Source organism: Palaemon carinicauda, chromosome 19 (assembly GCF_036898095.1).
Source record: "Palaemon carinicauda isolate YSFRI2023 chromosome 19, ASM3689809v2, whole genome shotgun sequence".
NCBI classification, from domain to species: Eukaryota; Metazoa; Arthropoda; class Malacostraca; order Decapoda; family Palaemonidae; genus Palaemon; species Palaemon carinicauda.
In genome coordinates, this window is record NC_090743.1 from 38,398,849 (window position 1) to 38,413,848 (window position 15,000).

The following is a 15,000-nucleotide window of genomic DNA, read 5'->3' on the forward strand; positions in this document are numbered from 1 at the left end:
AAATAAGGCAATAAGGTAAGGCTCTCTCTCTCTCTCTCTCTCTCTCTCTCTCTCTCTCTCTGTTGGAGCCCTTGGGCTTATAGCATTCTGCATTTCCAACTAGTGTTATAGCTTAGCAAGTAATAATGATAATAATATAATATATATATATATATAACGGATTTTGAGCGAAGCGAAAAATCTATTTTTGGGTGAGATGGCCATGTCGTCCTGATGGAAGTTCCTATAGGGTAGCTTCCTAGGGTATATTACAACTACGGCGATATTCCCAGAGAATTTACCTTAAGGTACCAGATTTCTAACTCCTGGAGCGAATATCCCTCGTGAAAGGGATATCGCGACATATCAGAGGACGTATTCTTGACACGCCACATGGCAATCTGCACCCCGAACAGAGATTTCGTCTCGCAGGGGGCAATTGGCAAGAAACGAATTCGGGAAAGAAAAAGGGGGAGCCGCTCCCAAGGCTCCCTATCTCCCGTTTCGTAAGCGTGCCTGGCGCCAATCCTGGCGCCATCTGTATTCCTTGTAGCGTACACGAGGTGCTACAGATACTGTATGTAGGGAGGGGTCCTACAGCCCTTTCTTAGAAAGGCAAGGGCGGGTCCATCAGGACGACATGGCCATCTCACCCAAAAATAGATTTTTCGCTTCGCTCAAAATCCGTTTTTTGGGCTCAAGCCATGTCGTCCTGATGGAAGTATACCAGAGCATTACTGTATCTGTGGATTCTCAGAACGTGCCGTACTCCCCGGAGGTAATTTTTCCCGGTCGACTAGACCTAGAGACCTAAGATGTTACCGTTATACATCTTTTCAACTAACTATAAACCATGTTAGAGCTTCCTGCTCCCTACAGGGAAGAGTCCTACTAGACTCTGGAAAAGTCTCGAAGAGTACATATACCTATGTATGAATACCAGGCAAGCTAATATAGTGGTCTCGCCCTATATTAAGTAAAGCATAGTTTGTAAAGAACCACTGCGTCAATATGAAATATCGACCAGTTCTCCGCACAATACTTGTATTGGACAAAGGTTTATATCCGCATAGGAGGAAACTAGTAAAACCGCCATCGTCCCCTTATGGGACGGGGTCCTCCCGTTAAGGGAAAGCATAAACCAATGCAACATAGCTTGCATAAAGGAACAATTCTATTAGAATTATCCCAGATAAGGTACATAGAATGAATGCTCAATTATACCAATAAATTGACACAGGTGAAGGAGACGCAAGGTTCTCAAGAACCAGTTCATTGACAGACAATAAACAGACAGGTTAACCACAATTATATATATATATATATATATATATATATAAGAAGAGGATAACCCAAAACTTTAAGCATAAGTATGATAGTAAACAGAACTTGTTTATCTGAAAGAAAAAACATTAAATGCCACTTTTAAGATACCGAGGTATCAAAGTCATAAAAGTCTGTATTACAAATCAATGACATTAGCGTTAGAAACGCTCGGCACACTTGTCTGCACTTATGCTAGGTTCACCTTTGGAAATGGAACAGTCTACATGAGCAACTCAGTGCCCTCACTTAGTTTGTAGTACAGTATGTAACTACACACTCACCCTGGAATTAATCGTCCCAATTAAAACCACTGTTCCTCGCAGAGTTAAACAGTAGGGTTAACGACGCGACCCACTGCTACCACAGATCTCTTTAGTTCCTCTACTTGCTTCGCATAGTGGCGAAAGAACACTCTGGAAGACTTCCAGCCAGTGTATGAACGGAGATGTTCAAAATCCATACAATTAAAGAAATTTAAGGATGAGGCAACTTTCCTCGGATCGTGACCTGCGGGTGTACTGTCAGGATCCGCTCTGCGAATAAAATATGTGATTTTCGCTCTGAGTTGATTCAGAGATAAATTTGAGGCTGATGTTTCTCCCCTGAATAGTTGACCACCCTTGAAGTCTGAAGTTCTATGAAGATAGACCTTTAGGCATTCTACTGGACATAGAGATGCATCTTCTTTCAGAGGGCAGATTCTCCAGGGACCCCACCTGTTGGTGGGTAACTCAATCTTGGCGAGAAACGTAGGATCCGGAAACAGGTTCAGTTCTCCCCCATCCAGGAACTGAACACGACCAGCCTCTCTCGAGAGGGCTACAATCTCACTAACCCTGGCCCCGGATGCGAGTGCAAATAGGAAAATAACTTTTTGTGTCAAATCCTTTAACGCACACTCTTCATTGCTCAACAGAGAAGCGAAATGAAGAACTTTGTCTAAAGACCATGAAATGGCCTTTGGAGGTGCTGAAGGTGTGAGTCTAGCACAGGCTTTCGGAACTTTATTAAAGAACTCGTTACCTAGGTCGACCTGGAAGGCATATAGAATGGGTCTTGTCAAAGCAGACTTACACGCTGAAATCGTGTTAGCTGCCAATCCTTGACCATGGAGGTGGATGAAGAAAGATAAGCAGAAGTCTGTCGAGATCTCCTGCGGATTCTTCGCCTTGACAAAGGCCACCCATTTTCTCCAAGATGACTCATATTGCCTTCTAGTAGATTTGCACTTATATTCCTCTAGGAAGTCTATGCTGGCTTTCGAAATCCCGAAACGCTTTCTCACCGCTAGGGAGAGAAAATCATGAGCTGCAGGGTCCGGGTTTTCTGTAATGAAGCGCGGACAGTCGACTTCTGGACTCGCTGGGTCAGAACTGGATCTGGTAGCGGTACAAACTTCAGCTGTAGTTCCAATGCCAGGGGGAACCACACGCTGTTCGGCCACTTGTGGGCTACTATTGCCGCTACCCCCTTGAAGGATCTCAGTTTGTTGAGGACCCTCAACAGAAGGTTGTGAGGAGGGAACAGATAAATCCTGGACCCTCTGTTCCAGTTGAGGGACATCACGTCCACTGCTTCCACTAAGGGGTCCTCGTACGGGGACACGTACAGGGGCAACTTCTTGTTGTCTTTCGTCGCAAAGAGATCTATCTGCAGTTCTGGGACTTGATTCAGAATGAAGGAGAATGATCCTGCGTCTAAGGACCATTCCAGCTCTATCGGTGTGAACCTGGATAGAGCGTCCGCTGTCACATTGCGGACTCCTTGAAGGTGAACTGCCGACAGGTACCCCTTCTTCTTTTCCGCCAATCGGAAGATGGCAACCATCACCAGGTTGAGAGGTGGTGACCTCGATCCTTGTTGATTCAAGCATCTCACAACTACCTCGCTGTCCATCACCAACCTTATGTGGATCGAGTGACGCAGGGAAACTTTCTTTTAAGGTAAGGAGTACTGCCATAGCTTCTAGAAAGTTTATGTGAAAGGTCTTGAATAGCTTGGACCAAGTCTCCTGGACTTTTTTCCGATGAGAGTGACCTCCCCATCCCTCCTTCGAGGCGTCTGAGTGAATCGTCACCGACGGGGGAGGTGGCTGAAGAAGAACCGACTTCTTTAGATGTCTGGCTTGGGACCAAGGCCTGAGAAGAGTACGTAGCCGAAGCGGAACTGGTCTTCTCAGATCTCTTCGCACGTTTGATGCATAAATTCTCCAAACTCCGGTTGCATCCTTTAGCTGTGCTCTTAGTACTGGGTCTGTCACTGAAGCAAACTGGAGAGAGCTCAGTACCCTCTCCTGTTCGCGTCTTGATATCCTTTCGGAATCTAGAAGTCTCTTGACAGAACCCGCTATCTCCTTCCTTTTCTTCGCCGGGATGGAGAAACGGTGTGACAAAAGGTCCCAGTGGATTCCCAGCCACTGGAACTTTTGAGATGGAGAAAGTCGAGACTTTTTTCTGTTGATCTTGAAACCTAGGTACTCTAGGAACTGGATCACTTGACTGGAAGCTTGCAAGCATTCTGTCTCGGATGCTGCCCACACCAACCAGTCATCCAGGTAGGCTACTACCTGAATTCCCTTTAGGTGTAATTGTTTGAGAGCTACGCTCGCAAGCTTCGTAAAAATCCTTGGGGCTATGTTTAGCCCGAATGGCATGGCTCTGAAGGCGTATAGTCTTCGTTGTAGCCTGAACCCTAGGTAGGGGGGAGAGTCGACGGTTGATTGGAATGTGCCAATAGGCGTCTGACAAGTCTATAGAGACGGAATATGCCCTCATGGGCAGTAAGGTCCTTATGTGTTGCAGTGTTAGCATCTTGAATTTGCAATACACTATGAACTTGTTGAGTGGCGACAAGTCCAGAATGACTCTGAGCTTTTCCGAGTCTTTCTTGGGAACACCAAACAGCCTCCCTTGGAATTTGATGGACTTCACCTTCCGGATCACATTTTTCCCCAAAAGTTCTTGAACGTACTCCTCCAGAACGGGGGTGGAGTGTTGGAAAACCCGAAGGCCCGGGGGTGGAGTGCTGTACCAGCTCCAGCCCAGTCCATTCTTGAGTAGGCTGTGGGCCCAGGGATTGAAGGTCCACCGATCCCGAAATTTCAGAAGTCTCCCTCCTACCGGTATCATCCCACTTGGACTGCCGTCCCGAGGTCTTGCCTCCCTGACCACGACCACCCCTGAATCCCCTTCCCCTTGAGGGGCGCCCAGACGAGCCTCTGGCTGCCCCTTTAGGCTTTGCTCGAAAGGAAGTAGACTGCTCTTCGAACGATGGGGTGAATGCCGTGGACTGTGTCGACACGGCCTGGGGTACCCACTGAAAAGTGGTCGGGGTTTGTGCCACGATCTGGGGCACTGGAGGCAATGGCAATTGCAGTTGCTGTTGCTGTCTAAAAGGCTTGGCTGGCCGAGACGGTAGCCTAGTCCTCATAGTCTTCCTCTTTGGTTGAGGACCCTCATCCGGGGAAGACTTTCTTTTGATAGCCAGGCCCCACTTCTGGAGAAGGTTTCTATTCTCCAAGGCGGCCTTATCAACTACTTCTTTGACCAAATCGGTAGGGAAAAAGGTCTTTGCCCCAAATGTTGGAGGAGATTAGTTTCCTTGGCTCGTGCCTCACCGTAGCCGAGGTGAACACGAACTCCCTACAAGCTCTCCTCGCCTTGACGAAGCCATAAAGGTCCTTCGTCACTGTGGCCAGATGAGTCTTGGCCACCACCATGAACATTTCATGGACCTTGGGGACACTTGCCATCGTCTCAAGAGTAGTCTGAAGAGACATTGAGGCAGCCAGTCTTTCTTTTGTCTCGAACTCTCTCTGCAAGAGAAAGTCAGACAGCTTAGGGAGGTCCTCGCCGAACTGACGTCCGGCGATATCAGCCTCCAACTTCCCAACTGAGAACGTAAGATGGACGTCCTTCCAGTCTTTGTGGTCCATAGGTAGGGCCAGCGACAAGGGTTTACACTCCTCCAGGGAGGGGCAAGGCTTGTCGGCCTCGACTGCTTTTAGTACAGCCGCAAACCCTTTCTGTAAAAAGGGGGAAGGCTCTAGCAGGAGAGGACACAAAGGAAGGGAGCTTCTTGCTCAATGCAGCTACCTTTGAGTTAGAGAAGCCCCTCTCTTTCAACGAGGATGAAAGCAGAGCTTGAGCCTCAGTATGGTCCATCACTATGACCTCATTCGGCTCTGTCTCCTCCTTTGAAGCTGGTTCCTTCCTCAGCCGGACATATGGTTTAGCATCTGAGCACAAGGGAAGGTCTTTCACATTGAGCCTTTTCTGGGGCCCATGTGATTCTGCAAGGCTCTGCATCCGCAGTTCCATTGCAGCCGCCTTCTCCTGATTCTCCTTCTGCATCTGATGGATCATTCCAACAATGGAGGAGAGGGCCTGTCCCAGCTCTACTGGGAGACCGGCCGATGTTGAGGGAATAGGCTCCGGGATCTGAACCGGAGTAGCCGACACCTCATCGACCTCTTCCTCTACAACGTCTGGGGCTTGAACTTCACCCTGGGCTTCTGCCAGGAGGTCTTCCTCCAGACGCTCGTCCACGACAGACATCCTGTCATCTAACTGGATGTCTTGCATAGCGACCGAGACTTCAGCATCCACCTGGATCTGAACTTGGGGGATCTCTTCTTGAGGCTGGGGAATCACTGCATCAGCTGATGCCTTAGTGAAAAGATACGCCCTCATCTTCTCACTTGGAAGATAAGGTCCAGAGGTGTTCTTCTGGAAGCCCCTTACCCAGGTACGAAGCTTCTCCCTTGCTATATCCCTTGATTCCGCCATCCTAGGGGAATCAAAGGCCTCCGTAATTAGATTAATGCACACAGTACATACCTGAGGGTCCCAATACCGGAGATCACCCTTGGAGACAGCGCATGCTGCGTGTCTCCTACCAAACTCATGTCCGCAGAGGCTCTTGCTGCGGACGTTGCAGAAGACACTTCCGCACTTAGGAGGGTCCTTCTGTAAAGAGAAGAAATTTCCATGAGTATCAAGTGAACTATGTATCACTGGATATGCATAGTATAGCATAACAATTCAGAAAGGAAAGACACACACTTGTGTTTCCTTCACAACCAATTGCTGCAGCCTTCCAGATAATAAAATCGAATGGTTAATCTCTTCTAGAATAACCAATGCAAAGTTTCCAGAGGAAACAGGTGGAGCTCACACCTAAGCAATGATTTTAAAATCCTGGATAATAGACAGGAAAGAACTCACTTTCCTATCTGTAGGGCAACAGCAAAGGACTTGTGCAAGAAAACACAAAAGTGTTAGAACACACAGTGCTGTACCAAAACCCATACTATAGTTTTCTTCTTACAGTATATGTTATACTGAAGAATAGTGGTACAGTATAGGAGGTTACGTGCCGGCCGGCACACACCATAACTAGCTTTAAAGTATACTACTTAACAGCAATAAGGCGGCAGAACGCTAGTTCAAATGCATGTGCCGGCTGGCAGTAAGTGCCGGCCGGCAACAGCCAATGCCGGCCGGCAATGACTGCCGGCCGCCAACTACACAAGGTAGTACCCAGCTGCCGGCCACACTCTTGGTGACCGGCAGACAAGGGCTGACATTAGCCGGCCGGCAAAGGTACAGGACCGATGCCAGCCGGCAGCAAAAGAACCAGAGGACTACAACCGCCCGGCTGCCGGCCTATGAGGCCGGCAGCTGGGTCGGGTACAGCACTAGAAGAAAAACAGAATGGATGCCGGGATAAGAGTGTACACTACCTCCAAGCCCGGCAATCCGAAAGAGTGCAAATAAGGAAGGGGAGAATCTAATTCAGGCTTCCTGACCAATGCCGTCTGACTCTGCAGGCCGGCATGGATGAGGGACCAAGGGAGGTCCGGGCAGCACTCAAAGCAGAAGACCCTTGCCGGCCGGCAGCTCTGCCGGCCGGCAAGGGACTGAGTCAATTCCACATCCTAACCTATTCTAGGTCCAGATGTAGAATGACGTACAGTACTGTAGCCATTACGGGGATATAGGGGGAAGGGACAAAAGAGGGTCCTACCAACCTTGCTTTAGTGACGGATCACCCGCAGCCAAGAAACTCATCTTAGCCTAAGGGAGATCCAAGGGGGGAGGCCAGCAATACTTGCCAGCTCCCAGAGAACCAAAGCAAGGAAGGTGTTGCTACTCCCAGGGAAAGAAACTTATCCTCCCCCGAGAACAGCAACAAGGACTAGTCTGGTAGATCACAAAAGAAGGAATCATATCCACAGAAACCTTCGGTAGTGACCTAAGGAGGCTAAGCCACCTTTGTCTGTGTCAGGCCAGCGAGGGAGACTCTACCCCAAGCCAGACAAACACAGACTCAGACTAAAAAACTCTGTTGTTCTGTCCCTCTTTGAACCAGACTTACTGGAACAGGAAGGTACAGTATCACCCCAGTATAGTTTTATCGAAAATTAATTCAGATAAATCACTTAGGGATAAGCCCAAGGCTTAAACAGAGGGAAAGGGATTGCATACCTTCTCCGAAGAAAAGAAAGCAACCGGGGAGTATGAGAAAGTATACTAAGGCTCCATAAGCAACTTAGCCTAGGCACCAAGAGAATCGATTACCTAAATCACCGAAACTCACTCGTATACTATCTTGGAAATATTCCACACAATCTTAAATGTATAAATCATAGCCTAAAGCTTCAATAAAATTTTAATACACTCTGAAAAACCAAAATCATGCATGAAGTACTAGGACCAAACGACTAGGCTACATGGCCTAGCGTAGGCCAGAATGGCGAATACTTCGCCAAAATAATACTAAGCACGAAAGGAAATCCTATGTAATGCTAAATAGCTAAAATTTATTAAAGCAAAACAACCGGGAATGTCGCTCTGACTAACTAAACTTATACCTAGCGAGCGACAGCGTCCATGACGCCTCCGGTAGGCTACGGCTCTTGTAACAAAGATTAATCCTATTAATCACTCAAAAATTTACCAAGAGCCTACATTTATACATAAAAGACATGGTACTCAACTTATCAGAGGCCGACGAAGTAGGAGAAGCCATGAAAAGCAGAATAAATCCAAGATTTGCGAGAAACACAGGAAAAAAACACCGAGTTGTTAAACTATGCAGAAAGGAATACAGATGGCGCCAGGATTGGCGCCAGGCACGCTTACAAAACGGGAGATAGGGAGCCTTGGGAGCGGCTCCCCCTTTTTCTTTCCCGAATTCGTTTCTTGCCAATTGCCCCCTGCGAGACGAAATCTCTGTTCGGGGTGCAGATTGCCATGTGGCGTGTCAAGAATACGTCCTCTGATATGTCGCGATATCCCTTTCACGAGGGATATTCGCCCCAGGAGTTAGAATTCTGGTCTTAAGGTAAATTCTCTGGGAATATCGCCGTAGTTGTAATATACCCTAGGAAGCTACCCTATAGGAACTTCCATCAGGACGACATGGCTTGAGCCCAAAAATATATATATATATATATATATATATACATATATATATATATATATATATATATAAATATGTGTGTAGTAACGACAAATCGCTGGAACGTGAGATGTCTCTAGATGGCACCAGGCCGGGGAAGAAAAAGGAAATGAAGATTTGACCATTTTGTAATTTTCTCATTTTTGTTCTGTTTTACATCGTCACAGAGGGTTTTTTTTGTATTCTTAATGTATTTTTAAATCATAAGACCTTGAAAAGGTGTAATAATAACACGAAAGAGCTTGTCAAATCTTCGTTTCCCTTTTCTCCCCGGCCTGCAATATATATTTATATAAACAAACCAACATCTTGGGCCTTGAAATCATTCTCTATCTACCCACCTATTTTTAATCAGTTTGATCCTATCCGTGGTTGCAACTCCAACATTTAGCCCGTAGGAGCTGCGTTCCTTTTCGATGAGTTTTTCAAAGGCGTTGAAGTCGTACTCCACCAAGAGGCCGACCCAGTCCAGTTTACGTTCGAAGTAGAGGCTGACGCTGCCATTCTCTCCGTCGCCAGCATAAGCTTCTATGAAGAACCCATTCTTCTGCAGGAAGTCTTTTAATTAGCCGTATTTATCGGGAGATTTTGTGGCGGATTTGAACACGAACATAAAAGCAGGTTTTATATATATATATATATATATATATACAGTATATATATATATATATATATGTATATATACATATATATATGTATATATAAAGTATATATAAGTGTATATATATATATATATATATATTATACGTATATATATGTATATATATACATATATGTATCATATATATGTATATATGCATATATATACAGTATATATATATATATATATATATATATTGTATAATTAAATTTATGAGGTATAGCTGATACAGAATGGAAGAAATTAAAAAGAAAATAAATCTTAAAATGGACTGAAGACAGTTTTAAATCTTCATATTCAAGAGTCTAGAATAATGAAGAAGAAATAGCAAGGTATAACCTAAATATTCTGAAAGAAATATATTAAAATGTTTTAAGACATTTCCGGGAAATAAGTTTCAGAGTTGAGGTAAAGACAAGGACGTTCGTAAGAAGCATTCTCTGTGTACTGTGGAAGTAATTAGGAAATAGCCGAGTGAATTGTATGTAAGTTAAAAAGAAAAAAAAAGATTGAACTAGCAGAAATTAGAAATCACGTTAACAGGATCATGATTTTTGCAAATTAAATTAGAAGACTTTATGCTTTACCTCATATTGCAAAACAAATTAACCCATATTAGTTAACACTAAGAAAGATGATATCCTTGCTTGCATGCAATACAAGAAATAGATATCACGATAACACACCATGAATTTTGCAAATTTGAAGACTATGTTTTTCCACATATTGCAAAAGAAAATGGCCAAAATCAATTAATACTAAGCAAGATGATATCCTCGCTTGCATGCAAATATTGAAAGAAGAGTCTTGCCTTCATCTCGAGTATTTTTGACAGTTCTACACTCTGGCCATAATCGGAGAAATCCTCTTTATCTGGGTCGTTTAGAAACGGTCCATTCCAGCTGGCGCGAAGCAGAAGTAGGCTCAAATATAGAATAGAATTCGTATCTCCCTGCATAGCTCCGTCCATAGCTTCCAAGAAATTCGTGTCGTCTGGGGATGGGCTAGAGGCTGTTGTGGTAGAAAGGAATACTTTAATGTTAGATTGCTTTTTTTATATTGTTATTAAGATTTAGACACTTGTTGGTTTTTTTTTTCTTTTTTGTGGCTTTGATATTATTATCATTATTATTATTATCATTATTATTATTATTATTATTATTATTATTATTTTTCTTATTATCAATATTATTATTATTATTATTATTATCATTATTATTATTATTATTATTATTATTATTATTATTATTATTATTATTGCTATTATTATTATTATTATTATTATTATTATTATTATTATTATTATTATCACTGTTATTGTTATTATTTTTATTATTATTAGCTTGGCTACAACCCTAGTTGGAAAAGCAGGACGCTATAAGCCCATGGGCTCAAACTGAGAAATTTAACCCAGTGAGATAAGGAAATAAGGAAATAAATAAACTGCAAGAGACGTAATGAAAAATGATGATATAATATTTAATGAGCAGTGACATCATTAAAATAGATTATTCATTTACAATGTAAACTGTAAAATCTTCAAAAAATCAAAAGGAAGAGAAATAAGATAAAATAGTGTGTGGGAGTGTACCCTCAAGCAAGAGAACTCTATCCCAAGACAGTGGAAGACTCTGGTACAGAGGTTATGTCACTCAGAGACATTTTGGCTGCGTATTAATTAGTTAATAAAACGACAGATATTTGTTTTTAATAATAACAATATTTAATAATTGCTTTACGGATACAAAAGTTATGATAATCCTCTGGACTGAAAAGTACTTTGAAATTCTTCATTGATCTTAATCTTTTTGTAAAAATCCTATGTTTTTCATCTTAGTTAAGTTTACTCAATGAACCAATGATATAATTTGTCACATTTAACCAGCTATTGTATTCTCCGCTAAAATCAAGACGTGGAGTGTTAATGAAACCATTTGCCAACCTTGAAAACTAATTAATAATAGACGTTAGGTATATGAATTAACTTTCAAGCACTTTCTAATAAGAGAAAACGAAACTGCTTGTAGTGAATTACCCGTGAATTTTAACAAGAGGACGATAAAGACGCAGAACAACAGGAGAAAAAGTTTCTCCTGCTTTGAACTGGCTCTCAGGCTTCGCCAGCTCCTTGAGACCTCTGTAGGTATGTTCGTCATTCTGTAATGAGACGATGGTTCTAAATATTATTTGTTTACACACACACACACATATATATATATATGTATATATATATATATATATATATATACACGCAACCCGGCAATTTTCACTGACATCCCTCTCACCAGGGTATGACTACTCTGTCTCCAGCTACCCGATGGACGCAGAGAGCTGCTCGTGGCCGGAAAGAAATATATATACTGTGTATATATATATATATATATATACATATATATATGTATATATATATATATGTATATATTTATATACCTGTATATATATATATATATATATATAGGTCAAGGACAGTCTCCCCTCAACATCCAGATCGTTGTATTAACAATGTTTCTATAACTATATATAAATTATATAAATACTAAGCGTGATTCTGAATTGCAAATCAACTTTTTAAAACACGTATCCGATCTGTTTCTTTTTTAACGTGAATTTGAAAATACAAACTTTAGAAATATTTTATAGAACACAGAAAATTTCCCAATGCAAGGTGTGAATTTTCTATTTGAACACAATGAACAAATAATTCAAAGAAAACGATATCTGAACGCGGCAGTGACTGGTATATTTTTGTTCACCAGGACCATCCCTTAATTTTAGCAAAGATAGGTATCTTCTTTCTCACCGTTATCCCTACATTAAGGGGTCGGTTGCCTGATGCCCTGTCTAGTAGGATCTGGCAAGGGTTATAATTCGGCAGAGGGTTTTTTTACCATCGCAAGCACTTGCAGTCATCAACCACAGTTTTTGTCCTAACCTTTGACTAGATAGTCCATCTGCAAGACAGCTATTTCCACAGTTATTGTCAGTGTGCATTGACTTTTGCTAAAAAAAACAATCCTGCGAGGCGGCACCTGTCCTTTTAGTCGCTTTCTATGGCATGTTAGAACCACGAGATAAAAATCAAACAGATTTATACCGTAACCGATTTCATGTCATTAGTTTAATTGCTAGTAATGTCTGCTAGTACTGTATATTCATAAATTATCGGCACCCACTATTGTTAAACTTAACAGATATCTGGCAATTAAAGTGTAGCTGATAATACTATTAGGTGAAAAATAACATAAAATTTGATACTATAACATTATTTAAGTAAAAATATTAGTTGTAATTTGATGATATACATCAATCAGTCCTATCAAATGGGAAGAAAAATTATTCATAGTGAAATTATATAGTAATACATGTTTTGGATATAATGTTAAGAAACATAATAGTCTTATATTATATGAAGAAAAATTATATAGAGTGAAATTCACAGGGCCAACTATGCGCAGTTTTAGAAATGTCTCGTAGGTAGTAATGTGAATGAACTCATAAAGAATAGAAAAAGTAAAAAACGAAGTTATAATGAATCTGGTTTCTTTTTTCGTGCAGGTGTGCCCACGCCAAACCAGTTATGCTCTTTAACCCCACGAGAGGGGGACAGGGAGGTGGGGGGGGAGATACCAGGGTCTCGTATGCAGAGAAATTGGCGATATCAAGTCGTTTCATTCATGGCCTCTCTGATATGTTTAAATAACGAAAGCCCCCTTTTCAACCTCATTTGTTCATTAATTACGTGATATAGATTTTTTTTATTATTTTGAAATACTAAAAACCTCTTTTCAACCTCCTTTGTTCATTAAGTACGTGATATGGATTTTTGTATTATTTTGAAATAGTGAAACCCCCTTTTTACCCTCATTTGTTCATTAATTGCGTAATAAGGAAATTTGCATTATTATTATTACCTCCATCCACGAAGTTAGCCGGAGGTTATGTTTTCGTCCCTGTTTGTGTGTGTGTGTTTGTTTGTTTGTGAACAGCTTCCTGGAGACAATTTTAATCGTAGAGTAATGAAACTTGCAGGGATTCATAGTTATATAAGAAGCTAGAAATGATTAAATACTGGAAGACATCGTTGTCACAGAGACCTCATTATTATTATTATTATTATTATTATTATCATTATTATTATTATTATTATTATTATTATTATTATTGTTGTTGTTGTTGTTGCTGTTGTTATTATTTTATGCAGTTTGGTATATCTTTTTACCTCCTGAAATGTAAAAACAGAGCAAATGCTATGATCCCTCTCATGGTTTAACTGAAATGATCAGATCAAGGTTTATACATTCCTAGTTTGTTATGTCTATTCTTATCTAATAAATCTATCATAAAACTGGAACAGTTATTATCTAAATAAACAAGCTCTTATCGCACAGGACCCGTGTTTTGTTTTCACTAAGTTGAAGAGCAAACCAAACTTTTATCCTGCTTATATTTTTTAAAGTCATTTTCCTATTCGCTTTTCTGATAATTTTCCAACATGAACACTGGAAAAGCCTTCTTAATACTTATTTCATATATGCTAAATACTAAATACATCTTGTGGTGATACTTGGATATATATAAATGAATTATATATATATATATATATATATGTATATATATATGTATATATATATATATATATATATGTATATACATATATATGTATATATATATATATGTATATATATGTATATATATATATGTATATATATATATATGTATATATATGTATTATATATATATATATATATGTACATATATACACACACATATATATATATATATATATAATATGTGTGTGTGTGCTTTTGGGACACAGCTTTTCTCTAATGCAATTTTCATTGAAGGCCATAGTCTTAGTGGCATCAATATGTTTCCTGCCGGAATCTTCATATTTCCTCAGCTTCCTGAAGTTTTCAAACGTAATCCTTTGGTTTAATGAAAGATGATTATTTATTTTCTTCATACTTTATCAAGTGATTTCTGGTTTCCATAAGTTTACAGTTCCTTTATACATCAGCTTCTACAAATATTACGATTAATTATGTTGAGATTATTCTAAAGAAATTAAAAATTCTAAAAATGAAAAAGTTAATAAAGAAAAGATGAAAAGTTCAAAATTCAGAGATCCTTAGATTATGAAGAGGATAATGGTTGATGAAGACAAAGTTTTGTCGAAACAACGTTGTAATGAATAAAGTATGAAGAAAATAAATAATCATCTTTCATTATACCAAAGGATTACGTCTGAAAACTTAAAGGAGCTGTGGAAATATGAAGAGTCCGGCAGGAAACATATTGACGCCACTAAGGGAATATTTACACATAAAGAATAACACTTTACACTTCAAGCTAATACTTTACACCTTAAAGGAATACTTTACACCTCAAAGTAATACTTTACACCGGAAGAGATTACTTCACACAAGATGAGAATATTTTATATCTGAAGGGAATACTTTACACATAATAAAATGCCTTACACTTCAAGGAAATACTTTACACCTCAAGGGAATACTTTGCACTGGAAGATATTACTTTACACACTATAGAGTATATTTTACATCTGAAGGGAATACTTTACACATCAAAAG

General features: G+C 40.5%; 2 protein-coding genes across 3 annotated transcripts in view; one reads left to right on the top strand and one right to left on the bottom strand.

Annotated features, from left to right (window-relative positions):
- Hacl (2-hydroxyacyl-CoA lyase) overlaps positions 1 to 15,000 on the top strand; it is a 320,106-nt gene that overhangs the window by 31,623 nt on the left and 273,483 nt on the right. The gene's annotated exons all lie outside the window — the stretch shown is intronic.
- The window catches only part of LOC137658196 (protein Star-like), a 45,079-nt gene that overhangs the window by 29,658 nt on the left and 421 nt on the right, over positions 1 to 15,000 (bottom strand). Inside the window, exons 2-4 of one of the 2 annotated variants that reach the window (XM_068392874.1) lie at positions 11,445 to 11,566; positions 10,221 to 10,420; positions 9,111 to 9,316 (exon numbers count right to left, since the gene is read on the bottom strand). In XM_068392874.1, the coding sequence (XP_068248975.1) occupies positions 9,111 to 9,316; positions 10,221 to 10,420; positions 11,445 to 11,565 (527 nt within the window). In that variant the 5' untranslated portion in view covers position 11,566. The remainder of the gene's footprint in view (positions 1 to 9,110; positions 9,317 to 10,220; positions 10,421 to 11,444; positions 11,567 to 15,000) is intronic. The other variant, XM_068392875.1, reaches the window with a different exon arrangement.